Source organism: Oculina patagonica, chromosome 10 (genome assembly GCF_052425735.1).
Source record: "Oculina patagonica isolate OP01 chromosome 10, crgOcupat, whole genome shotgun sequence".
Taxonomy (NCBI): domain Eukaryota; kingdom Metazoa; phylum Cnidaria; class Anthozoa; order Scleractinia; family Oculinidae; genus Oculina; species Oculina patagonica.
Window position 1 is genome coordinate 18,394,716 of NC_135767.1, and position 26,311 is coordinate 18,421,026.

The 26,311-nt window shown below is 38.2% G+C and overlaps 1 protein-coding gene across 1 annotated transcript; it reads right to left on the reverse strand.

Annotated features, from left to right (window-relative positions):
• Window positions 1-48: 48 nt before the first annotated feature.
• On the reverse strand, window positions 49-26,293 carry LOC144629046 (protein artemis-like). The gene is made up of 16 exons (XM_078487210.1): window positions 26,000-26,293; window positions 24,466-24,517; window positions 19,647-19,731; window positions 19,478-19,537; window positions 19,155-19,210; window positions 18,558-18,598; window positions 18,244-18,304; window positions 17,358-17,430; window positions 17,041-17,078; window positions 14,936-15,038; window positions 14,281-14,388; window positions 4,877-5,013; window positions 3,861-3,921; window positions 2,913-3,004; window positions 1,168-1,340; window positions 49-404 (listed from the first exon to the last, which is right to left on the reverse strand). The coding sequence occupies exons 1-16, from the start codon at window positions 26,106-26,108 to the stop codon at window positions 178-180; spliced, it is 1,476 nt and encodes a 491-aa protein (XP_078343336.1). The 5' UTR covers window positions 26,109-26,293; the 3' UTR covers window positions 49-177.
• Window positions 26,294-26,311: the final 18 nt, after the last annotated feature.

Sequence of the window (26,311 nt, forward strand, 5' to 3'; positions counted from 1 at the left end):
TTCATAAAATTACCGTAATTATTTTCAGGCAAGCCACTATTATAGTCCTCTAATACACTCTCTAAACTCTTACTAAGAGAATTTGCTTTAACACATGTAGGTTCAGACAGAGCGCTACAGCCCGGTTGTTCAATAGCAACTGTATAATCTGTTCTGTCCTCATCCAATAATTTCAATTCAGTTGCTTTGCCTGTCTTCGCTGGTTGTGGAGCTGCAAAATTCTTGTGTTTTTGTTTCTTGTTGGTTTGTTACATCATTAGAAGAGGAGATCCCTTCTGGGTTGTGTAAGGCAGCGGATATCTTCTCCTCTTTAACTATACCAGTGCTTTTAGCTCGACGTCTCTTAGGTACTGGTGCAAGACCCTCATCATCATCAAGTCCCAGTTCTTTGCACTTTGCCCGGACTAAGAAAAATTAGAAAAAAAAAAAAAAAAACATTGATATCGCTGTGTCAATCAAAACTCAATTTGATTCTCATGGTTGATTTGAAATGAAGAGGGAATGATCAATCATTTCAACAGTGAAAAATGCTAACCTAACGGACAAACATTTTTTGTGAATTCCGTTACGTTTACTTGATAAAAGACAGGAAATTCACCAACCAATTTTCACACTACGTATTAAGCTGTAGAAAACGAAAATCAGAAATCATTTTTCGTTTTCCTAAGGAGACAGGAACAAACATCAACACAGAACATTAACTTTTTTGCCTGAGAAGAAAATATAAAACTCAATTCCGAGTTTCGTTTCACACGACAGCAAAAAAAAAAAAATAAATAAATAAAAAATAAAATTTCGCTGTCAAAAGTATTTATTTTCTTTCTCCACTGAAGAACTATTATGAATGGGAGGGTAATGGTGACGTAAAATTTATTGGAATGGTATGATAGAGCGGAATGAATGCGTCCCTGTAAACGTTGTACTTTCTGCGAGGTTCTTTGCATTGTATTTCTTTAAATACGGCTCTCAAGAAAAGCACAACTTTAGGTTACATTTTTGCTTGTGTAAATAAATCATATGTTTTCGTATTTATTTTAACTAAATAAACCATGCCTTCTCAATGCAAAACCCCAGAAACTGCTGTTCCAACATAACAATACTCGAACGCACTCTTTAATCTATGATTACTGCTAGTTTTAACTATTTGTTACAAGCCGACTAGTTCACCTTTCTCGTCAGGAACCGGACGAGAAACTTGCAGTAATTTTGTCATTGCAGCTTTCTCCTCTGCCTGCTGCTTATTTACAAGGTGTTCAGCAGCGTGTTCCTGGAATCGTTCCTCGCCAGACTCGCCTTGATTACATGAGTCACATTCTTGAAGGCGAGTAAGGTCCTTCAGTCTGCGGGTGATATGCAGTCGTAAACATTACAATAATCATTACCTAAAACTGTTTTCCACGAATGCCGGCCGGGTCTCTAATTTGTAAAATTAAGATTCACAAATCGCTTAAATTGATTGAATGACTTTGTTTCCCTACGATTACAGGGTAGGGGTGTTCTAGAGAGCTGCACCGTTATAGCTAAAGCTATTTTCAAAGAGTTAGATTGTGGAAGATTGACAACTAGTTTGTTTGTAGACTCCCTGAAAGAATAGCGCGTTCCATTGCTTTTAAGAAATTTAGATATAGAGTCTAATGAATAAACTGTATAATATCATAGGTGACAAATTATTCCGTAATAAAAGATGTTTTAAAGCTTAACCTTTGTACATTTTCCCTTGAATTTCATCTTAGCCAGTTAGCCGTGGCCTGTAATAAAACTTTTGATGATATTTTATATTACAAAACGTCAAAACGACTTCTAGACTTAAGCCAATTCCATAAATGGCATCGAGTGGATTTTTGAGCGTTTTACAGGGGCATTGTTTTCAGTTCATTCAAGACGAACTACGGTCATAATGTGAGAAATAATTGACAGTTGATTCATCTTTGAACTTTTTTGTCAACAGCAAAAAGGAATCTGTAAGACTAAAAAACTTGTGGACTTGAGCAAAATGTATGCTTTCAACTTTTCAAAGCTCGGAGTTCGCGATGCAATATACCGGTCAAAAACCTACGATTGAAGCGTAATTTGTCACCTATGATAAGGCTCGGGAAATTATTAGCATTTTGACAAAACGCACGTGAAATTATTTCCTAATTTCAATCGTCACCATTTGATTATCAATACTAATATTTTTATCATTTGTGTCTATTTTTCCAAACACTGGTAATGACGACTAGTCATACCTACTGAAAAAGTTCACTGTAACAGGTAGCAGCTCTCACAAGGTCTTTCAATCATATCCTTGGAGAAAACAATAGAACAAACAACAGGAACAATGCCCCTAGCCACAAACACAATAGCAACTGCTATTCTAGAGGACCAGTAGAATTACCGTAATGATTCGATTTAGCGCCCGGGGCGCTTATTTACTTTTGGCACCTCAAGGGAGGGCGCTTATTCGAGACAGGGCGCTTATTTGGGGCAGGGCGCTTATTTAATTTTCCGAGAAACAACCAAATGTTCAAAACAAAACCTTAATAAATATTAGCAAATTGTTGAAAGTTCAGCTACTTTAAAAAGAATTGTTAATATATACATGTACGGTACGATAAATGTTCATGCGTTTATCTATTCGACGTCGATACTTCAGTAGGGGCATTTATCCGCAATAGGAGGCGCTTATTAGAACAGGGGCACTTATAGGAATGGGGGCGCTTATTAGAATGGGGGCGCTTATTGGAATAGGGGCGCTTATTTACAAAAACACATTCGAAGGGGGGCGCTTATTCGGAAGGGGCGCTTATTGGAAAGAGGGCGCTAAATCGAATCATTACGGTACAAGCTTACGAGGTCTTTTACACTACTGGACTTAACAGACTTTGTAACTCAGCTGAAGCTGGACCCTGATTGCTGTTATGTCAACAAACCTTTCAAAAGCATCCTCCAATGTATCCAGTCCAGCTGGTGGTACATTAGGATAAACATGATATGGCCTCAGGTAACCCACCAGATCCTGAATCTAAAAATACAAACACTCGTTGTATACTGGAGACAGAAATGAATAAAAAACAACTGCTGCATACACATGTTTGCAGTAACTATTGTACACAATTCTTGGACAAGTCGTCTGTTGTCCAAATTATAAAAAAAGTAAACTAAGGCAAACATGAAACTGTCCAGGGTAAGCAAATTGCGTGAGCTGCTTGTCCTGGAATTCAAACTTTTCATTCGTGTGTTGTACACTTTTACGTGCATTGACAAGAACTTTTAAGAAGAAGAAGAAGAAAACTGTGCTGCAAGGATTTAAGAAATACTTTTTTCTTCTGTCTGTGGGAGGCGCGGTGGCCTAATGGTTAGCGCGCTCGAACGGCCCGGGTTCGAGGCCTGGCCGGGGCGCTGCGTTGTGTTCTTGGGCAAGACACTTTACTCTCACAGTGCCTCTCTCCACCCAGGTGTATAAATGGGTACCGGCGAATTTACTGCCGGGGGGTAATCCCTGCGATGGACTGGCATCCCATCCAGGGGGGAGTAGCAATACTCTCAGTCGCTTAATGTTACGGAAACCGGGATAAGCTCCGGCTGTATGGGCCACTTGGCTCGAACACAGACTTTATCTTTTTTTTTTTTACCTTTTTCTTCTGTCAGGCAAAGCCTAACCAAAGACCTTGAAAGTTTTCTTAAACAGACTTTAGTCTTTGCATCAAGGAATGTACTTTAATTTCATAGATACCCCCTCCCCACCAAAAAAGAATCAAGTCTCAAGGAAAAGCTGTCTAAGAGCCAATAAAAAAGGGGAGGTCATCGGTGATTAAGAGATTCTGTTAAGTCATTTCATAAGTTAAGTTGGTTTTCATACAAAAGTAATAAGGGTTTACCTCTTCCATTGACGCATGCATTGAATGGACGACCCTCCATAGCTTTTTCCCCTTGTCATACCTGTTAAAGAAAAAAAGATGCCTTGTAGAACGCATACTGGTCATATCACTATAATATGTTAAAGGGACTATGTCACGGGGATTCCGCAGATTTTTGGTCTAAACTGTTCTAAAATTAGTGGTAGGCAACTTAACCCATAAAAAACATTATCTTTGAACATCTAAAGGAATATATAACCTTAATTTGTGGATAGAAATCAAGCTACGGCTATAAAAATCGATTTTTTGAAGACGCGCAGAACAACCTTAAAACGTTAGCCTTACTTTTTCAAATTGCAATCCGTTTCCATCCGCAGCCAAAAACGTTCGTTAACAGTTTCAGTGCTCTAATATAGCAATTTGTAACAAAAATTGACTATTATTGTTAGGTTTCCTACGACACAAATTTAAATTTCGGCGGTTAAAAATCTGGTAAAATCCGTGCCATAGTCCTTTTAAAGGGCTAGCCAAACGGAGGCGCAAGTTGACATGCGTTCACTTTGGTGGAGATCAAATTTGCACGCAAGTCAACTCAAGTTTTTCACCGTTTGGCCACCCAACGCAAGTCAACGGACGTCTTGCTGTCTACCTTAAGTACTGAATTGCAGCGCGCGCAGAACCATTGAAATGGCTTTTTTGACAACTTGCGAGTCCGTTTGGCCACCAAACGCAAGTCTGTACGCAAGTTCAACTTGCGATAACTTGCGTTCACGTTTGGCCAGGGCTTATGGTGGATTTCCACTGACGCGTAATTTTTTACGTACGTAAAAAAAATTAGAGACAATGTATGAACGGCTTGCGTACACGTTTACGCAAGCCTTTCATACATTGTCTCTAATTTTTTCACGCACGTAAAAAAATATGCGTCAGTGGAAATCCACCATTAAGCCTTTACATGTAAACTGACACGGAAGCCGTTATTCTGATAGCCACACATTTTGTTTCACGAGGTTCCCACGCTACAATTCTTGTCTCACCTTTTAAAATCTGCAGGCATTGGTTGTGTATCACGTGCAACCCACATGGTTGTTGGCTTAATTCGCAGAACCTTAGTTTTCACAGAAGGATGAACTGGCAAGCCACATGGAAGATCTGAATCACAGCTTCTCTCGGACTTTGAATAAAAACAAAGGGGCAACAAATAAACTGTGTTAGTTATTGCACCTTTCAGTAACGTTGTACAATTTTCTCAGAGCTCATTTTAAAATGAGCCAGAGTCGGGCAAAAAACATATTTAATGCAGTCAACTCCCGCCTCAAGCAACTCTTACACTTCTTTTGTGCTCTCCAAACTTCCCAAGTGCACCACAACTCGATAGTGCACGCCAAAGCATAAACCAATTGTTTTATTTAACATTTTCGGGAAAATTTAGATCTAAACCTGCGCCAAAAACTCGCGCAAGAGAAAAAAAATTCTGGCAAAGCGATTTGCTTACGCTATCAGCGTGCACTATTGGATTTTGTGCACGCTCACGTACACTGAATTTGATTGCGCGCCTCTGCTAGCTATGTTATAAAGTAAAATAGTAATAAGAACGGAACTAACATTAAAAATTTACATCAGTGATAAAAAATACATTAGTGATAAAAAGATCTAATCTAATCTAATGTAATCTAATCTAATCTAATCTAATCTAATCTAATCTAATCTAATCTAATCTAATGTAATCTAATCTAACGTCCTCCAACATCAACTCTATTGTTATATCATACAAATCATATTCATATCAAAAAACATCCACGGACCAACTTTCTCCAGAAAGACAAAACGAAATTCAAAAACACTGGAATTGATTTTTGCTAATATTTCGGTTTTATTACAAAAGCCTTCCTCGGGGCAATTGAGGAAAACGTACAGAGCCAACGTTTATACGATAAATAAGCTATGACAAGACGCAAAATGACACGCGCTAAAGTGACAAACGGTTTACCAGCGGTCTAGTGTGCGCGCTTAATAAGAGAGTGTACGTGAGACAATGTACCAAAGACTTAGCATCTAATTAACAAATAGATTCCATTTTGCCGTGCGTCTGTTCAGTTATAGATCACAGATGACGTCAAAATGTGGTAAGAACAAAAAAAGTGGCCCACGAGCCGCAAGGCGAGTGGGTCACTGTTGTTCTTACCACATTTTGACGTCTTCTGTGATCTATAACTGAACAGACCCACGGCAAAATTGAATCTATTTGTTTTATATAATAAAACTCTGATTTGGACTATGAACTCTGATCACGCGCGCAAAAGTCACACCACCGCGTGACGTCATCTATGCGTCTGTACTCTAATAGATCATAAGTAAGAACCAATCAAAATGCGCGTAGAATTTAGGTTATTATATAATGTTAAAGGGACTGTGTCACGGATTTTAGTCAAATTTAGGGATGGGAAATGACCATCAAATTCGCTGAAATATAAAAATAACGAACCTCTTAAAACAGTGAAGGAACATTTCAATGTCACAGCAAATACAAAAAAAAAAAAGGTACGGATGGCCAAAAGTGGAGAAGATTGAAACGGATTGCGATATGGTTTTTTGAAATACTGTTAGGCTGAACAGTTTTCAAAGTTAATCTCATTTGCTTGTAGCTTTAAATTATAACGCTCGGGAGACACATTTGGTTGCAATGAAGCTATGGTTTTGTCATTTAGAATGATAGTTTAATTTCTTTGCAAACATTTAGCTTCATGGCGAATATTTGACAAATTTGTTATAACATAAAATTAAACTTAGCCGTGACACAGTCTCTCAAATCCTTACTTTTTCTTTGCTCGCACACACAAAAAACATCCAAATTTAGACCTAAAGGAGACAGAGTTCTCAGACGGCAGGCCCATCGGGCTTCCCTCTTCCTAAGAAAAAATTCATTCGGGGCCTGTTAGTCCTTGGCGGTTTATCCCATAGGGTGTCTTTTCTTGGGATGCGACACGCCGGTCTGATTTCCACGAACGTTTAATCGTATCCTCGTTGAATGGCACGCTGGACCAAAAATCTTGGCAAAAAACCAATTCTTGTGTTTTTGAATTTCGTTATTTCATACAAGATACAACACACGGACCTGCACACATCCTCGGAGACCCAGGGGCAGTTAGTGGGGCGAAACGAAGTAATAAATAAGAAAATATAAATATTTGAAACCTACAAGCTCAATCGAGCGGGCGATCGATAAACAAGCCAGTATTTACGATACCTCTGATCAGTCCAAACTAAAATTTCCCCGCCGATCTTGAAATATCTTTCTCGCTGAGATCGGAAAAGATTCCCTGATTTTATTGGGCTATCTGATGTAAGCTAAATGGAAATTTCCCTCGCACATGCAGAGCTTTGGTGAGCGAACAACAATGGCCGACACAGTGAACGGCGTGTAAGAACACACGAAAGTTATTCCCAAGTTACTGCTCGTCGATTGGGCAGAATAATACAAAGGTTTTTTTCTGCCCAATCGGGAGCCAGCATTCGGAGAGCCGTTTGGAAATGGTCTGGAGAGACTCGTTGCCCAGGGGCACTTCGTGCCCCACTTACTGCCCCTGGGTCTTCGAGGATGACCTGCACACTGCAACAAAAGGTTTTTACGACGGATTCCGCTGAACGTTTAAGCAATGAGTGCAAAAATTAATTACCAAAAATCTACTCATAGCACGGTAAAATTTTATATACTTTTTGAAACATCTCACTGAAACTCATTTGTCTTAGTGATCCCGCGATTATATTTTGTTTTAAACTGACGTGAAACGTCCGTTTTAACTGAGTGAAATATAGATAATTTTCAAATCTATTTTTCTCTCGAGGGGTCAGTTTGAGTGCTAAAGTTTTGGTTCGTTTTTACTCAAACTGTCACCATGCTATGAGATCTTTTTTGGCAACTTTATTTTTGCCTTTATTGCTCGGATGTTCGGCGGAAACCATCTTACCGTAATGATTCGATTTAGCGCCCGGGGCGCTTATTTACTTTTGGCACCTTGAGGGAGGGCGCTTATTCGAGACAGGGCGCTTATTCGGGACAGGGCGCTTATTTAATTTTTTGAGAAACAGCCAAATGTATCTAACAATACAGAAACTGTAACAGTTAGAAAGTGTTAAAAGTTCAGTTACTTTTAAAATAATTGTTCATTTTAGCAGTAAATATATACATGAACTGTACGGTGAAAGGTCAGGAGTTTATCTAGTTGACGTCAATGACTTCAGTAGGGCCAGTTATACACAATAGGGGCACTTATAAAAATAGGGGTGCTTATAAGAATGGGGGCGCTAATTAGAATGGGGGCGCTTATTGGAATAGGGGCGCTTATTTACAAAAACACATTCGAAGGGGGGCGCTTATTCGGAAGGGGGCGCTTATTGGAAGGAGGGCGCTAAATCGAATCATTACGGTAACTGCCTTTTTCACGCAACTTGAAAATTGTCAATTGTACTTTGCCTCTTTATGTCAAAAACAGTAAAGCTCCCTGATTATGTCTTTAACTGCCTGTTTCACTTCTCTGATTTTCCAACAGTATAAGATCGGGTTAAGAGATGAGTTTAACATGACTAGAGTCTCTGTAGCTAACCAAGCTACATCATGTTCAATTCCATTCGCATCTAGCACAGCCACAATGACCCACGGAACATAACAAGCAACTAATGCCAACTGCACCCACATAATGCTGGAAACTGTCTATTTGTATCTTGCTATGTTTAGTGGAATCCTTTGTCCTTTCTGTTGTCCGTGGGGGACATTGTTTTGTACTTGGGCTTGTTGATGTCGTAGTTTGAGGTGGATCCTCGTGTAACAGAAAATGGAAGTTACCAGGCAAAGTATAATGACAACAGAGGCTGCTCTAAGTGCGATAAAACTTCTCCACACTCTGAGCCATCCACTTACAGCTGCAATTATCCATAAACAAGTTATGGCTACCCGAACTCGCCTAATTGTTACGACAGGTCTGTAACTAAGTCCCAGCAACAGGGCAAGAAGTCTGTCGAAACTTATTGCTGTCGACGTCAAGGCAGATACTGCACATAAAATAAAAGTTGAAGCTGCCCAAACGTTGTAAACGTAGTACAGTACATTCACGTTCATATTTATTATACGAGACATAATGCGAGTCGCATAAAGTGGCTCTACAATAAGACCAACGCAAAGATCAGTGACCGCCAGACATCGAAAGAAAAGTTTTGTCGGAGGATGAATAGAAGAGACATTCTTAAGAGCAAAAAGGATCAGAGCATTGCCGAAAGCTGCGGTGATGGAAAGAAAAATGTTCAAAGCTGAAAAAAATTCAGTTATGCCTGCTGGTTGTGCGCTGAGTGCTTGGTACAGTTTGCTTGAGTAGTTTCCTTCTCCAGTAAAGTTCGCCATTGTTTTTGGGTGGTCTGAAAATTAAGCTTGTCTGGAAGAGTGCTAGAGAAAAGAAATCACATCAGCTTGCTGCTTCGAGTTTGTTATTTGAGATGATAATATCATATATCGCTAATAACACGCCAATTTGTGCTGACTAAGTGTATCTAAACATAGACGATGTTTTACAATATTAGGGGAAAATAGCTCAGCTCTGCCCGGCTAAAAATTCTAAAATCTCTGTGAAAAGTTAAATGTAAAGTTTATTGTTTTTGACAAAATAATCAATTTTGTTGTTTCGCAGTCTGGCAAGGACATTAGTCAATAGTTATTTTTTCTGTAAATACTTCCGCTTACAAGCGCAGGTGATCTGAAATGAAAATTTACGTTTGCCCGTAATCATGAAGCTTAGAAATGCCTTTCCAAGAAAAAAGATTTTGTCTGTACAAGTTAATTACGGTTGCGGCTGCTGGCTAATGCAAGGGGATGTCGACATAGTCACTTGTTACCAGAAGTGGACGTTTAGGTCGAAACGTTGCCGTCATGTTGTTAATTTGGACTTTGTTTGATCATGCAATGTTTGATGGTCAATTTAGCATGTTTTGCATCTGGTGTTGACGTTAAAATGCTTCCGACGGGTGGTTTAAAGGCGAACGACAAATATTTGTTTGTGCGAAACATTTTCTGACAAGTTTACCCTGTTTCAATACTGAATAAGCCAAAGTAAATCGATATTAAGTCGAAACATCTTCGGATATTCCTCGGCAATCTTCGTACATCTTTGGAAAATGTCGGAAAATGTTCGGAAACATTCGTACGACCTTCGGACAACATTTCTCAAATATTCGGAAAATGGTCGGCAATCTTCGGAAAATCGTCAAAAACCTCGTAATTAGTAGGTTTATATAATAAACAGAATATTACATGGTTGCTTGGAGATATGAAATTTATCTTCTCGTGTTCAAATCGATATCCCACTCGTTCGCTGCGCTCACTCGTGAGATATCGATTTGAACACTCGAAGATAAATTTCATATCTCCAAGCAACCATGTAATATCCTCAAAGTATGACGTTTATTTTTCCCGCGAACGGCAAAAATTCCACTTATGCCGTCTGCTGTTTGGTGTTTGCACGCGGAAATGAGTATCGTAGGCTTGTGTTTGTCGTGAATATGCGATTTTTTTAAAAGGAGACAAAATGGATAGTCTGAAATTCTCCCCCCCTCTCTCTTCCCCTCCTTTCTCTTCCTACTTCTTTTTGCCCTTCCTTGACCGGAGAGTCCGTTCCAGGGCTTAGAGCAGTTTTCAAATGAGTGTAGTAAAACCAAAACCAAAGTAATAACTCTGGCAAATCACAAAGAAAACAGACAATCCAGTCAACCAATCAAAACTCGAAGCAAATACATGTCGCAGGCACGAAGCGCGGGAAAACGTGCGTGAGTGAGTCACAATTGGTTTTGGTTTACTTCTGATTGGCTAAGAAAGTGGCACGAGATTTTTAAACCAATGACTAAGCGTAGTAATGCAAAACCAAACCAAACGCCAATTACTTTTGACATTCAAGTGAAAACCGCTCTATTTAGAGACAAGGCTGTAATGCATGGAATTTGTGGCATGAAATAAATAAAAAATAAATAAATAAATAATTACACAAACAAGATATAAAATAAATAAAATTAAATAATTAAGTCGATTAAATAATTCTACGGCTCGAATATTACACCTTTCGGTCTAAAATTTGGCATGAAATATCTCTGTATGACTCTTTATAACCCTACATTTTTGTTTTGGATGAAAAATTTTCGAGTGCCGAGAAATTAGCAATTCTGTTCAACGTGCCCATACATTGCTCTGTAAAAATTAAATAAATGCCATTAAATAATTCTACGGCTCGAATATTGCACCTTTCAGTCTTAAATTTGGCACGAAGTATCTCTGTATGACTCTTTATAACCCTACATTTTTGTTTTGGATGAAAATGTTTCGAGTGCCGAGAAATTAGCAATTGTGTTCAACGTGCCCATACATTGCTCTGTAAAAATTAAATAAATGCCATTAAATAATTCTACGGCTCGAATATTACACCTTTCAGTCTAAAATTTGGCATGAAGTATCTCTGTTTGACTCTTAATAACCCTACATTTTTGTTTTTGATAAAACCCTTTCAAGAGTTGAGAAATTTGCGATTCTGTGATGTTCCTATACATTGCTCTGTAATTATGTAAATCATCTTTGTGATTAAATAATTCTACGGCTCGAATATTGCACCTTTCAGTCTAAAATCTGGCATGAAGTATCTCTGTACGACTCTTAATAACCCTACATCTTTGTTTTTGATAAAAATCTTTCAAGAGTTGAGAAATTTGCGATTCTATGATGTTCCTATACATTGCTCTGTAATTATGTAAATCATCTTTGTGATTAAATAATTCTACGGCTCGAATATTGCACCTTTCAGTCTAAAATCTGGCATGAAGTTTCTCTGTACGATCGACTCTTAATATTCCTACATTTTGGTTTTTGGTATGGGTCTTTCAAGAGTCAAGAAATTAGCAATTCTGTGCAACATTGCTCTGTAACTGCATATATTTAAATCATTCCCTACGCTTGAATATTATTGCGACGTGCAGAGTAAAATTTTGGTGGAAATTATCTCTGTACGACAATCTAAAACAGAGCATTTTTTAGGGTTTTGCTTACTCATAATCGAGTAACTAAAAATGTATTTTTTTAAAGCGCGTCCAAATATAATATTAAAATATACAAAACAAAACATTCTGTACCATACAAAGTTACGATAGCTCAGTTGGTAGAGAACACTTCTACAGAAGTTGTGTATGCCTTGGTCGTTGGTCCAAATCCAAACGGAAGCTATAATTATTCTTTTTTTCTCATTTGTTTTTTTTTTAAGTCAGTATGCCGTTTTATTTAAAGTTTAAAGGTTGAACAAACGCAACAGTAAATTTTGATATTTCAGTATGTTGATATCGAACGCCGGCTATTTCAATGAGACTTCAACCGCTGATGTCAATAGAATTGGAACGCTTGTAGTATAGAAAAAAAAAAAACACCACCGAGAAATCAAGCTATGCAAGCGAAATTTTCGTTCGTATATCTTTATCTTAATTTTGTTGGGCAAAAGTCCCAAGTGTGTGCGTCCAGCAAAAATTGTACACAATTTGATTCCTTTGCTTACTATGAAGCCAGGAGCTACGTTGTTTGATATATAAGTGGCTTAGGGCCACTATCGTGCATGTTTAGAAAGTTAAAGACTATCGACTATCAAAAAATATAAGCGAAATTTCTTCAAAGTATGAGCGAAATTAAACACTTGGAAAAATAAACACACTTCTAAATTTCAAAGACATGCTTCAGACACTCCGTATCCATTATCAGTGTGAAGATGTTTCTTTCAAAATATGACATTTACACGGGCACACGTCTCAAAGAGGATATCCCCCTCTGTATTGTCTCTGTGACACTCCCCGAAGAAGTAGTACCGCTCTACTTTTCCTCTTTCATGGATGTGGCGTTCATAGTTTTTTCTAACTACATGTCATATATATCTAAACGGATGATCTCGAAGAGCCAATAATAGTGAAATAATGTTAAATGTTATAACCGACCACGAAAATCACAAAAATGATTGTCACTATCTTGTTTGTGCGGTTGCCCCTAGATAAATAAATAAATAAATAAAAAAATAAATGGCTATATAAAGAGAGGATGCCACATCAGCGCTAGCTGGTATTCATGGGGGTCTCTATCCAGATCGAATTGGAATTTAGAAATGTTGGTTTTTAAAGGAGGAAGGAAAACCGGAGAACCTGAAGAAAAACCCTCGGAGCAAGGCGAGAACCAACAACAAACTCAATGTACATATGGTATTGAACCCAGGCCACATTGGTGCAAGGCGAGCGCTCTCACCAACGAGCCATCCCCGCTCCCCAAAAGTATGGGGAGAGAGAGAGAGAGGAGATCGGGTTCTCTTTGTAGAAAGAGTTGGGAGATTGAGAATTTTAACGCTATTTTAGGCTTGAAAAAATGATTTAAAAAAAAAAAACCCCTTTGTTTTAATGACAACAATGACTAAAGATACCTTTTCAGATAATTTTGAAAAAAGTAACATTTTTGAGGAAGATATCCAGAGAAGAGAAATTTCATATCTCCAGGCAACCATTATTGTAAAAACCTACTAACAACAAAGTTTTTGACGACTTTCCGAAGATTTTCGGCAATTTTCCGAAGATTTCTGAAGATTTTCAAAATGTTGTCCGAAGGTGATACGAATAATACTGAACGTTTTCCAAAAAATTCCAAAGATTGCCGTGGAAGATCCGAAGTTATTGCGACTTACATGTAATAACGATCAACTTTGGCTCATTCAACATTGAAACATGGCAAACTCGGCGGTAAACGTGATGAAATCAATACAGTTGAAGCTCTCTTAACGGACACTCTCGTAAGCGGACAGCTCTACTCACGGCTGCCTTGTTTGAAACCCCGTTGTAACTTCCATACAAACTCTGTATTTTTACATTCTCGTAAGCGGACATTCCCGTAAGCGCCCGCGGACACTTTCAAAGATTACGACTTAGACTTTTTTCTTTGTTTTCAAGTTCCCGTAAGCCGACACCGCAAATATAATCCTGTTAACACTGTGTCAACCACCTCTGTATCTTGTTTTTATTAATAAATTTCACATCGCGTTCGTCACAATGATTTTACAGTTATTACAGTACCATATTTCAGTGCTTGTTTTGTCGTCATCCGCGTCCGTCTGGTTATTGTTAGCTGGGCAAGCTCCCGTAAGCGGCCATCTATCCACTACACCTCTAGTGGCCGCTTACGAGAACCATTCTCGTAAGCGGCCAGCTCTAGTTAAAGACACTTTTTTCGCGTCCCGAGGGTGTCCGCTTACGATAGCTTCGACTGTATTTTCGCATATGAAAGATATCATTTCTTTTACAGTCTAAAGATATGACTTGTCTCAGCAAGATAAATCCTGGTAATTCACTCTATAGTTTATATACCGGACCCGGTAATAAATAATATTGTTGTTGTTACCTGCCAGTTGCAAGCATGAATCCTGGTAGATCGGCCATCAGTTGTGAAATAAGGAGTCATGTCTGGGAGGCACTTGTACATGGCCAGCCGTTCAGCACTCACATGGATCTACATGCAGTGAATAAACAGTTAGACTTCAGAACCCGGGGGGGGGGGGTACTCCCTATAATGGCCTAAACGGGGAGGCTCCGCCCGAAAGGGGTACCTTTTTTAGGCTCCAGGTATATAAAAGGGTAGGGATTTCACAAGGTATATGAAATGGTAGGGAAAGCTGCCATAATGATATTTAAAAAGGCCTTTACATTAAATATTTCGAGCAGACGCAACTTTTGGCTGTATCGTCTTAATTTATTAAGCGCTACATAAGCGCTACATTCCCGTTTTAGGTAAATGTGATGTCGTGTAGGTATATGAAAGGGGTACCTTTTTCAATAAAAGGTATACAAAAGGGGTACCTTTTCTATCAAAATGGTATATAAAAGGGTAGGGGGTTGGATCTCCGGGTGGAGCCTCCCCGTACAAAACTTTTTCGAGTACCCCCCCCCCCCCGGACTTCAGAAAAAGCACAAAGAAATGCAGAAAGAGCTTAGATTTTTGAGAAAATCGAGAAACGGAAGATGATACAAGACTGATAATTGAGACGTATATTAAGCACCTTGGTTTTGTAGTTCATTGCCACTTCCTTTAACAAATACTCAAATCCATACATTCCTTTGCACAGCAGGCTCACAGCATATTCAGGACCGAAAGAAAACCACCTGTTTGATAAATGTGAAAGAACAGGAAAGACAATTTAACACGAATGCATGTTTTGATTCATGTTAAGTCTATGACTGTTTTTTTTTTTTGCCAAAACTTAAAGGTACCGTGTCACGGATTTAAGCCAAACTTAGGCATAAGAAATGACCATCAAAATTCGTTTAAATATATAAAATAACCTCTTAAAACAGTGAAGGAATATTTAAATAACACACCAAATGCAAAAGAAGGTATGGATGGCCAAAAGTGACGAAGATTGAAACAGATTGCGATATGGGTTTTTGAAAAATGGTCCGACGGAACAGTTTTCAAAGCTAATCTTGGCTGCTTGTAACTTTAATTTTTAACGTCCGGGAGATACATTTGGCTGCAATGAAGCTATGGTTTTGTCATTTAGAATCATAGAATTGATTTCTTTGCAAACATTTAGTTTCGTAGCGAATGTTTGGCAAAATTTAATAAAATAACATTAACTTAGCGGTGACACAGTCCATTTAAATATCCATCTGAAATCCAGTGAAGTCCGAAAAAAATTCCATGCAGTCCTTGGGGACAATCACTCAAATTTGGAAACTTTGACAAGCATGTACCTGCCCCAAGCACCCGGGGGGGGGGGCACCCGGTATGTTTTTGGGTGGGGGTGTGCCGCTGGGAATTTGAAGCCCTTACCCTATACCAGACCATGTTCAGCTGATTTTTGCAACCCTATACTAGACTAGACACTGAAAATCCCTACCCTATCCGACTTGCATTTTGTTAGAACTGTATCATTATCAGTGTTTTAATGGAAAACCATCTGTCAACAACGATGCCGCAATGAATTTATTTACGTTTGGAAAGCCTCTTTCTCTTCCGAGTTTCTGGACTATAAAAAAAAAATTATTCGTCATACCGTCGATCGGTTTCCCGGCAAATGCTACCCTTTTCTAGACCAAAACTCTCTGATTTCTATACCCTATCCCAGACTAAACTGCTTGAAAACCATACCCTTCACAGCGGCACATACCTATATAGCTCATGTATGGGAGTGCCCCCCCCCCCCCCGGGCCCAAGCATTAGCCAAATTCTAAGAGCTGCTTGTCCAAAAGAGCTCAAGTTTTTTTCAAGCTCTGCAGTGTGATGATTATTGCTTAGTTTAGACTTTCCCACACAAGTAACAATTAGACTCTACAGTACCGCTCAAATGTAAGTTGACAGTCTCGACTCGATCCTCGAGACTTGAAATGTTCGAGTGTCGAGTCTCGAGGAATGAGAAACAAGGCGGTCTCGAATATTCATAACTCGAAAGGCTTTCGAGGAAACGATTTATTTCTCGAGGAAAGAATAAAAGCCGCTCGCACCTCATGTACAAGTGTTTCGCGTCCACCTTCAGCGCATGAAATATAAACCTTCCCCGACACAAACTCGTCCTTGAAATCCGTAATTGACGAATTAAATTTAGAAAAGGACGTGAAAAGAACCTGTAGTTCAAACTTGTGCTCTCCCTTGCCATATACACAGATCTCTGCAGAATTGAGTAGGCAAAGAGAGAAACCTGTTTACTCAGGCTCTGAAACTTGTAACGCACCATCTGCCTTGTCCCCTGGCGTGGTTGTATAGTTTCACCTGTGAGACTTCGTTATCCAGTTTTTCAAGTGCAGCATGTCAACAACTCCAAACTCAGGCTTTTAGCCAGGATATAAATAGTGGTAGTCCAAAATTTTTATAAAGCCTGACTTTGTCCCCATAGGAGGGCCCGAGGAGCATGCAGAGTTTTTTTCTGCAGTTATGAGTGCAAAGATGTCTAAAAACTTCCAAATTTGCTAGAAAAAACCTCTGTATACAGTAATTCATATTAAATTTCTGTGATAAGTGGCCGTCCACAGGACTCCTGGACTCCCACCTGGCTAAAAGCCTGTCCAAACTCCAACCAAGGAGGGACCCTCTGGGCAGGAGGAAGATGTACCTTGAACAATAATAATTTCATTATGGCAATGTCTGTGCAAAACGCCTTCAACTTACTTGTCAATAAGCTCTATGATGGCATCTCTACTCTGTTCCTATATTTTACAAAGGCAAAAAAAATCCTGTCAGTTACAAGGCATTTAAACAAGTAATAGACGTCTTTGAAGTAAGTTCCTAGACGGCTATTCTTTATAAATTTAATCACAGGTAACTCTGGCTTGGACCACATCATAACAGCTGGCTAACAGTTGTGGCCTAGATGCTTTGCTGTTCACTATAGAAAAATACATTATTCTGTAAGACACGCTGACCTACAGTGTAATCCAATATCTAGTGCATTTAAAAAACAAAACAAAAGAAATTAAACCACAAACCCGACTTGGAAGTGACTTCATCCTTGGTAAGCAAAATGTTGTGTCAACATAAACACTCTTGATATCTTTTATACTGAAGAAAAAAAATATATATATACAGTCAGATACAAAATGCACTTTATAATTATTATGCAATGTTACAATTTGTGCCAAAACTATTTTTATTATTAATCTATCAGAACACCTATGTAACATGATACTTCTTTCTAGAGGGGAGCAGGGATGGCACAGTGGTGAGAGCTCCCAACTCCCACCAGTGCGGCCTGGGTTCAAATCCCATCTAGAGTCAGCATCATACACATAAATTATGTGGGTTGAGTTTGTTGTTGGTTCTTGTCCTTGCTCTGAGAGTTTTGCTCTAGAAGTTCTCCAATTTTCCTCCCACCACAAAAACCAATATTACTAAGGGCGCATTCTTTTGGGACTATTGAATAGACCTTGATCGCGTTCTTTTGGGGCCTACCGGTATTCTGTTTTCAGATGAGCAGAATATTACCATTCCGTTCATTCTGCTCCCAATAGTGGAATAAAGGAATGAACAGAATATGGAATAACGAGAATATGCGTTCTTTTGGGATAGTTTTAGCGGGAAGTCACCCCAGTATTCCATTTTCAGAGTGTATTTTTTGCATTCTTTTGGGAATTGATATTCTGTGTATTCTGTTATTCATCAACCAGAATGAGAATAGCCAGAATACAGTAGTCCCAAAATAATAGGCCCTAAATCGATTTATTGGTAGGTCATTGGCAATCTGAGGATCACAGTTGGTTGTTTGCAAGACTCTTTATGTGTAGCCATTATTAAACAAATTGAATGAGATGTCTGTTAACTCACGGTACAGTTTCAATGAATGTCAGACATTATCTGTACTATTAATATACATACCTTCCATTAGCATGAAAAAATGATATCCTCTTAACATCACCTTTTGCTAAGCGGAAGTCACCTGATGAAAATAAAGCTGATCTTAAGGCTACATGTACATGTAGATTAAAGTGCATTTTAGCACTCTACACAAACTCATAAAAAGTTCCAAATTTCCAATATCAATATCTAATGATTATAATTAGTACAGAAAGATACCTATTTTTCAAGTTGACATTTTGCTTTAGTTACTACCACAATAATATTGCAGGTATTTATGACACTTTACCTGTATATGTAGGTTCAGCATTTAAAATGTGACATCTTTGACTTACCTGTGTAGAGAACATTCCCATGTGGGCCTTCAAATAAGAACCTAAGAGATGTGGTGATGATATATATCAATAAGGGTTCGGTGCAAAAAGGGCACAAGTGATTGTGGCCAAAAACAAACATGGACAAAATGCAGAAAGCCTGGTTTTTCATGTTGGCATTTTTAGAAGTCTCTTTGTTACCTTTGAACAAAGAAAGTACTAATTGACGCGGCCTGGAAAAAACTTCCTTTTTGTATATGTTATTTCTCGGAAACAGAGCAAAAGCAGGCAAAAATAAATTCATTACAATGTTTTACTTATGTCAACAAACCTGCACGCCAATTTTGGAGTTGCTTTCGCAATGTTTATTTTAAGGCAAAATCATGGCCACCCTTTTTGCACGGAGCCCTTTAGTCATTTCCAAAAAATATCAATTATTTTCTAGCATTATAGGCATGCAATGCAGGAAGGGGCACAATGTGTGCAGAAAGTTATGTACCAGTACATGTAGTTCTTTGCACACATTGCAGGCATACTAAAATTAAATATGTTATCCAGTAAAATACTGTAAGTTCCATTTTGATTTATATCACTTTTGGTGTCCTAAAATGTACTCACATGACAGATCCAACACAATGTCCAGCAGGCAACAGTGTAACACAAACAGAGCTTTGCTGTAAAAAGGACACAACAACAAACCAAAATAAATATGAAAAAAAAAATGCTGAGCAGAAGAGACTGTTAGGATAAAGGGAAAAATATTAAAATAAAATACAATATGTATAAGGGAAAGTGTTCCAATGTACCACCCATTCTTAGAAATGTCATAAAAGAATTGTACATGACAATCATTCAATACCAGTAATTTGAGAAACTGAGAATTCTGATTTTCAGAACTAATGGGACTAAAAAGGATAAGTACACTAACACGATTGTATTACCTTGTCTGTCCTGTCATCAACGAGGGGAATAATGGTCTGTTGCTCCAGTGGTATACTGCGCTATAATTAAAATAAGAAAAATGTAATTTATTGTTAATTAATTATAATAAATTATTTGCACTAAATAGCGCAAGGTGTCATTTATGATACAGTTATGTACAGTTCTTACAATATAATCCTTGAGATGACTGTATGATGGGTTGGCCATCAACAAATTTTCAGTTGTTTCTGAGCAATAGAGAAACACACTTTTGCTGTCGAGAGAGAACAAAAATGAAAATGTTACAAACAACGCCACAAAAACTAAATGACTCACTTTTGACAATCTTGGTCCCCATATTGTCCTTATCAATTCTTCTCAGGAAAGCGTTGGCATGAGAAACCATTCTTTTCTCATACCAAGGCCCCGCAGGTTAAAAGAAACAAAAAGGGCTATGGGGACGAGAGTGGCATAAAACAGGACCATGACCCCACTTTGCTACCCTCCAGGAAGGGTCAATCTACATGTATATCCAAGTTGCGACCATTTTAGTCGCCATGGCGACTAAAATTTTGGCGCTGGCGACCAAATTAGAACGCAAGTCGCCAGCTCGGCGACTAAATTTTACGTGACCTATGCGTCAGGAGCTTGAGCGAACTGTCTTCTGGAGCGAAAAAAAAAAACGCGCTGAGCGTTAAGAATTCATTTTGTAAAGCTAATTGTAATGGGATTTTTACCTATAGAAATGGAGACTGAATAAAATGAAATGTTTCACGAAAAATAAAGGAATTACATTCACTTGATGAGTTTGGGATGCGACGCGACGAAATTCGTTCCACTCGACTGAACTTTGGCACGTGAAAATCTTACCTTGAGGCGTGAGACAACGCACGCAATCTGAACATTTGCCTTCGGAAAGAAGAGGAAAAGCAAAAGCTTGGAAAGCTCGACCACAATATATTTAAGAAACATCCAGATGTATTGGAGAAACGTATTTTGTTAAAGCAAATGTAAGACAAGCACTAGAAATCGAATCAAAACATGCGCGGTAATATTTATTCTTTAAATTAAAAAAACCGCGATGAAAAGCGGCTCGTAGTTCAAGTAAATAAATTTGACTTGTGTGAACGAACCTGGGTTAATTGTAGGATATTTCATCGATAAAAACTATAGTGATTGCCTTCAAACTTGTGATTTTTTTTTTTTCGCATTCTGTTTTTGCATTCCGTTCGCAAATTAAATTTACAAGGACAAACAAATTAAGCGTTAACTTTTCTGTCCATTTCAATACGCAGTCTTTTTAATTTCCAGATGAAGTTTTATGTTGTTTGCTGACTTTGCTTATTCAAGCAGAAAACTTGGTTGAACAGTTAAAATGATCATAAGCGATGTGATAAAAATAGTTTTCACTTCACGGGCTTAGAAAAAATTTGATACCGCCAAGATAAACAATAGAAAACTTTCCGCCATTCAGCTGCAACTGAGGATATCTTTTATTTTAACTTGATATAATCTGGGTCGTTTGATATGTATTTATTTTGTGTGAATTACAAATTATATATAAAATATTTCTGTGCTTTGTGAAGTGACTTTTTAGTGCAGAATGCACTATTGTGATGGTTTGGTGGGGGCTGTCGTCCGCTAAACCCCTCAAGCGCTAACGCACTATGGTGTAAACTTTTAATCACCAAATAATTAATTAATATCAATTAATTAATTAATTTATTTATTCTGAGAAGGGGGTAGGGGGTGGGGAGCACCTGACCGTACGCCCCAGGTAAAACGCGGGACATATCTACTTTACCTATGTATGGAGATTTCAAAGGTATATATTTGTTTTAGAAAACCCTTTGCTCTCCTTGTGGTATTATTCTTTCTTGAGTAAAGTACTTTGCGCCAAACGCATGCGCACATCTACGTTACTTTCATGTGAAGATTTCAAAGGTATATATTTGTTTCAGAAGACCTTTTGCTCTCCTTGTACTCTTCTTTCGATAGCAAAGTACTTTGCGCCAAACGCATGCGCAGATTCGACTACGTTTTATTCTCAGGAACAATGCGTGCATCACGCGTTTGCGGTAGGATTCCTGCAGACTCCGTGACGCCAAGTTAAAACCGCAAATTAATTAAATGTCACTTTATATCTCCCAATCTGAAAAACTATTTCTTGGATTTATCGATAATATCTGTGTTATAATTAGTCTTATTAATTAAAGCAAAACAACTTCAATTGTTGTCGCCCTGTTTGCCCTAGAAATGTATCAGGTTACATATGTTCTCGACAAATACAATGTTGCGTTACATAAATTTAGGAGAAAAACAAACGTGTCATGTTACATTTGTTTACACAGAAGGGAAAAGTATCACGTTTGCTGTTTTGACGTCTAAGAAGTTTTTCTGTTTTTTTCTTGAAAACTTTTCCCAAGTGCAACCCATACCCAACTGAAAATCAAACCAACGAAAGTTAAATGTTATCTAAGCCTAATGCCATGTGATTTTCAATGCGGCAGGATTCTTGTAGACTCTTCCTACTTAATTAAATTAGACTCATGTTACATAAGTTTGCACGAAAAGTAAAAGTATCAAGTTTGCTGTTTAAAAACTCTCAAATTAACGAAAGTTAACGTAAAACACAACGGTTCAAATGATTGAAAACTTCCTTTACTAAAAAAATCGACTCTTAATTGTGTCAACTGGTCGGCCGCGTGTGTGACTTTTCAATAAGGGAAATCTTTCTCCCGGATGAAGGTGTCGCGTGATTTAGTTGTCACGTTTGGTCTTTCAACATCTTACAAGTTCACATGAAACAGCGTTACTGAAAGGTGAACTCATTTGACTTATTCTCAAGCGAAATTACCCTGGAAAATTATTATCATGCTGTCAATTGTTTGGCCATATTGCATTCTGCACTGTCCTTTTAGTCTCTGAGTTTAATCTTAATTTTCATCAAATATTTTCGCGGGGAAAATGGCGGTAAAATACACGTTCCATTCATACATGCTCACGATTTTTGATGGGTTGATTTCACAACCAGCTTTGTGCGTCAGTGTTGAAGAGTCGGTCGACTAACAGGAGAGCTTGAGTTTACTCTTAGTAAAATTTATCGAAAGCAAAAGCCAATCAATTTAAAATGACTGAATGAGAACTGTGATCAACTCACAACACTGAGGCTAATATGTACTTTTTAACTGCGCTGCGCAGTTCTTGCTCTGCACGGGGTTTATTATTATTATTTTTCGTTTTGTCGGTGACCTGCACCAAACCTCCACTCGGTCAGGCTCATGTCACGCGATGTTTAGAAGCTACAAATCAGTAACAAATGTAAACATTTTCTTATTTTTTGTCTTTACAAAGAATGTTTAGTGTGAAATATTCGATTTTGAAGCGTTTTATTCAAAGGAAATTCTAAATTTTCATGCGTCGAAAGAAAAATATATTTCAGCGGACCAGAATCTGTGAATAAATACCATTACGTTGGTGTAAAAGAATGTGCTGACATGACAAGTTTCACTTTCGATCGGCTAGACTTCGAGTCACGTAATTTTTCAAAGCTATTATCAGCTTAGCTGCTACCTTTCAAATCTTTGCGAATCCATTAATCTTTACTTACAAAATTCAGTGTGAAGTATTTTGAAGCGTTTGAATCGAAGAAAATATTAAAATTTCACGCTTTAAATAAATACGCTTTAGCGGGCAAGAATTTACATTTATTTACATTACGTTTGTGTCCTGGAATGTGCTGGCGTTAGCAAATTTTTACTTTCACAAGGCACTGAATCACGCAATGCTCTGAAAGCTATAAATCTGCTAAAAATGGAAACTAAACAAATCCTTTGAACTTAACCTAGCATGTTAAGTGTGAAATGTTCGATTTTTTTAGCGTTATTTATTTTTGGAGCTGTGTCATCTAGAGGATTTCTGAAATCTGAAGGAAAACCACCGAGACAAACATGTCCTGACTTGCAAGATTTACGTTATTGGTAAACTAATTCCCCGGGGAATTCCCATTCAGCAAAACACAGGTCCAATGTTCTTCTCAAATTTGATTTAATTATCTGCTCCAATATTCCATTTTCGGAGCTGGTTATTCAATCTTTAAACGGTAATTCAAGACAACACTGGATGCTGATTTAAAAGATTTTTTGGTTTCACGGATCAAGATCGTGGGAATTAAATTTGGCCACCATTAGCATATAAGAAAAATGTTTAATTTCGGATGGAACTAGTCAACCATGAAATGTCACGCAAGGTGTTTTCTTACCATCTTGTTTGTCAGTCGCAACTTTGCTCGACGCAGGAAAAGGGGATAAGGGGAGGGGGGTGCATTTTTTGTTCCCCCCACGTGGCTCCCCTAAAGTGCTCACGAGACCAGCGCAGTTGTAAGCTCTAAGAGCTCTTGTTCATTATGATCAGAAGCTATTCTCATACTGTTGCAATAAAAGCATGTACTTGAATCAACATTAGGTACTTCTTTCACCTTACTCCTTCAATTTTTTAGATAATAATAAGATTATTATTAATTATTAATTAATTAATTATTAATTAATCTGTTAATTAATTAATTAATTATTAATTAATGCATATATTTTGGCGACTAAATTTTTTTACTGGCGACCAAACCTGAACAGTCAGTGGCCAAATGGCCACTAAGGAAAAAAGTTAACTTGGAGGGTTGTATATTAATGTACATGTAAATGTACACAGTGAGGAATGAAGAGGTGCTCAAAGAGGGGTAGTAGAGGGAATGGAGTGGGGGGGGGGGGGGTGAGGTGCAGATAGACTTTTCCTTGCCTAAAAGGGATGAGGGAGTAGTGAGGGAATGAGTGTGTGCTTTTCTTCTTGGCAGTAAAGCGAGGCAGAAAAATGTTTGGCTCTTTTGACTTAGGCTTATATTTTTAACAAACAAAGGGAAGGGAAGGGGCTTCCCCTTAACCCACCACAGATTAATCACATTTAGGGTTTGTTTTTGGTTTAAGCAACATACACAAGTACATACACCAACCTGTACCTTGACATAAATCTTTGGTGTAAAGCTGTAGAATCCAATCCGGACATATGATCTGGAAAGAATGGAAGAAGAAAAATAAAACTAGACATACAGTTGTACATGACTTTGAGGTCCTGGTTCTGTCTGTTTTATATAGGCTATTCTGTTTAATTGTACCAATTACAAAATTCTTATCTCTGATTGGTCAGTCGCTCTCTCCTCCGAAGAGGTTCCCAATGGGGAATTTATTATAAAATCTGCTGGGCATTGATGTGAGTACAGGTGCAAAAAAGAGAGATCCATTGAGCAGCTGCTCTCACCGTTTTATTGCGCCTGCACTCACTTTATACAAGGGACCCTCCCCACCAAAAAACTCTCCGAAGAGCCTCTGTGGAGGAGAGGGTCAGTGCCACGCCTATTTTTAACATATTAGGCACTTTGCAAGAACTTGTCATGTGGTTCAAGTCACCCACGCGCATGTTGCTGGGTCAAAAGTTACATGGTAGGACGATCCAAAACAAAAGAGAGAGAGTGAAGTCCCCCTTTCTACCTTGTGGCCCAGCATGCCTGATTTTGTAACATGTGACCAGGTGATGCAAAGAGCATAACATTGGAGCACAGTTATGTGGGTGCCCAATTTCTGGACTAAATTACGTGCACTCAAATAGTTTTTCTATTGCTGTTTCCCTACTGTTTGTAAAAACAATGGAATGTACCACTACATGTATATCTCCATTAGTAAATGGGTCACGCAGTTCAGAGACTATCATACTCATACCGTAATGATTCAATTAAGCGCCCTCCTTCCAATAAGCGCCCCCTTCCAAATAAGCGCCCCCCTTCGAATGTGTTTTTGTAAATAAGCGCCCCTATTCCAATAAGCGCCCCCATTCATATAAGCACCCCTATTCTAATGAGTTCCCCTATTGTGGATAACTGCCCCTACTGAAGTCACTGACGTCAGCTAGATAAACTCCTGACCTTTCACCGTACAGTTTATATATATATTTACTGTTAAAATGAACAATTATTTTAAAAGTAACTGAACTTTTAACAATTTCTAACTGTTACAGTTCCTGTTGTTGTTATAGATACATTTGGTTGTTTCTCAAAAAATTAAATAAGCGCCCTGTCTCGAATAAGCGCCCTCCCTTGCGGTACCAAAACTAAATAAGCGCCCCGGGCGCTAAATTGAATCATAACGGTAATTTCAAATCAGCTATGTTAAAATTAGAAATTACTCACCCAGTTGCACCCTGGACTAACTTTGTATATACTGTAGCTTTACAGCAAGGAGCCCAAAAGTGTGACCACTTTTAATTATTTAAGTTTTCAGATTTTTTTGTGTGGTCATTATCCAATCAGAAGCCGAAGACAGTTTCCAGTTTCCAGTTGACTTCTGATTGGATAATATCTGCACGAAAGAATGTGGGTTTTTGGGCTCCTTGCTGTACATGTAACTACAGTTCTGTAATGAATTCGCAGCTACTTTATTTATACTCAGTTATACTCCCGGCTTGTTTGTCATTGCTATAGGTTAGAAACAAATGCGTACCTTTATGGCAGTGGGAAAGGAAAAACGCCAAACAATCAAGGTTTTCTTTTTCAAAATTGTCCGCCGAGATGGTTGGATACTCTCTGAACTTTCCCGTGAAAGAGCTCATTATCTGGCGTTTTTGATCCTTCCTCAAGACCTTGTTCACGTACAAAAGCAAACCGTTTTCCAGATGACAGGCATCTGTAAGACTGTAAATGTCATCTCATGGCTAATCGATACATAAATCTAATAACAAAACAAGAAAAACACTCGAAAATTCGGAAATGTTTGTTCACTTGGAGTCAAAAATCAAATATGGCGGCTTTTCTT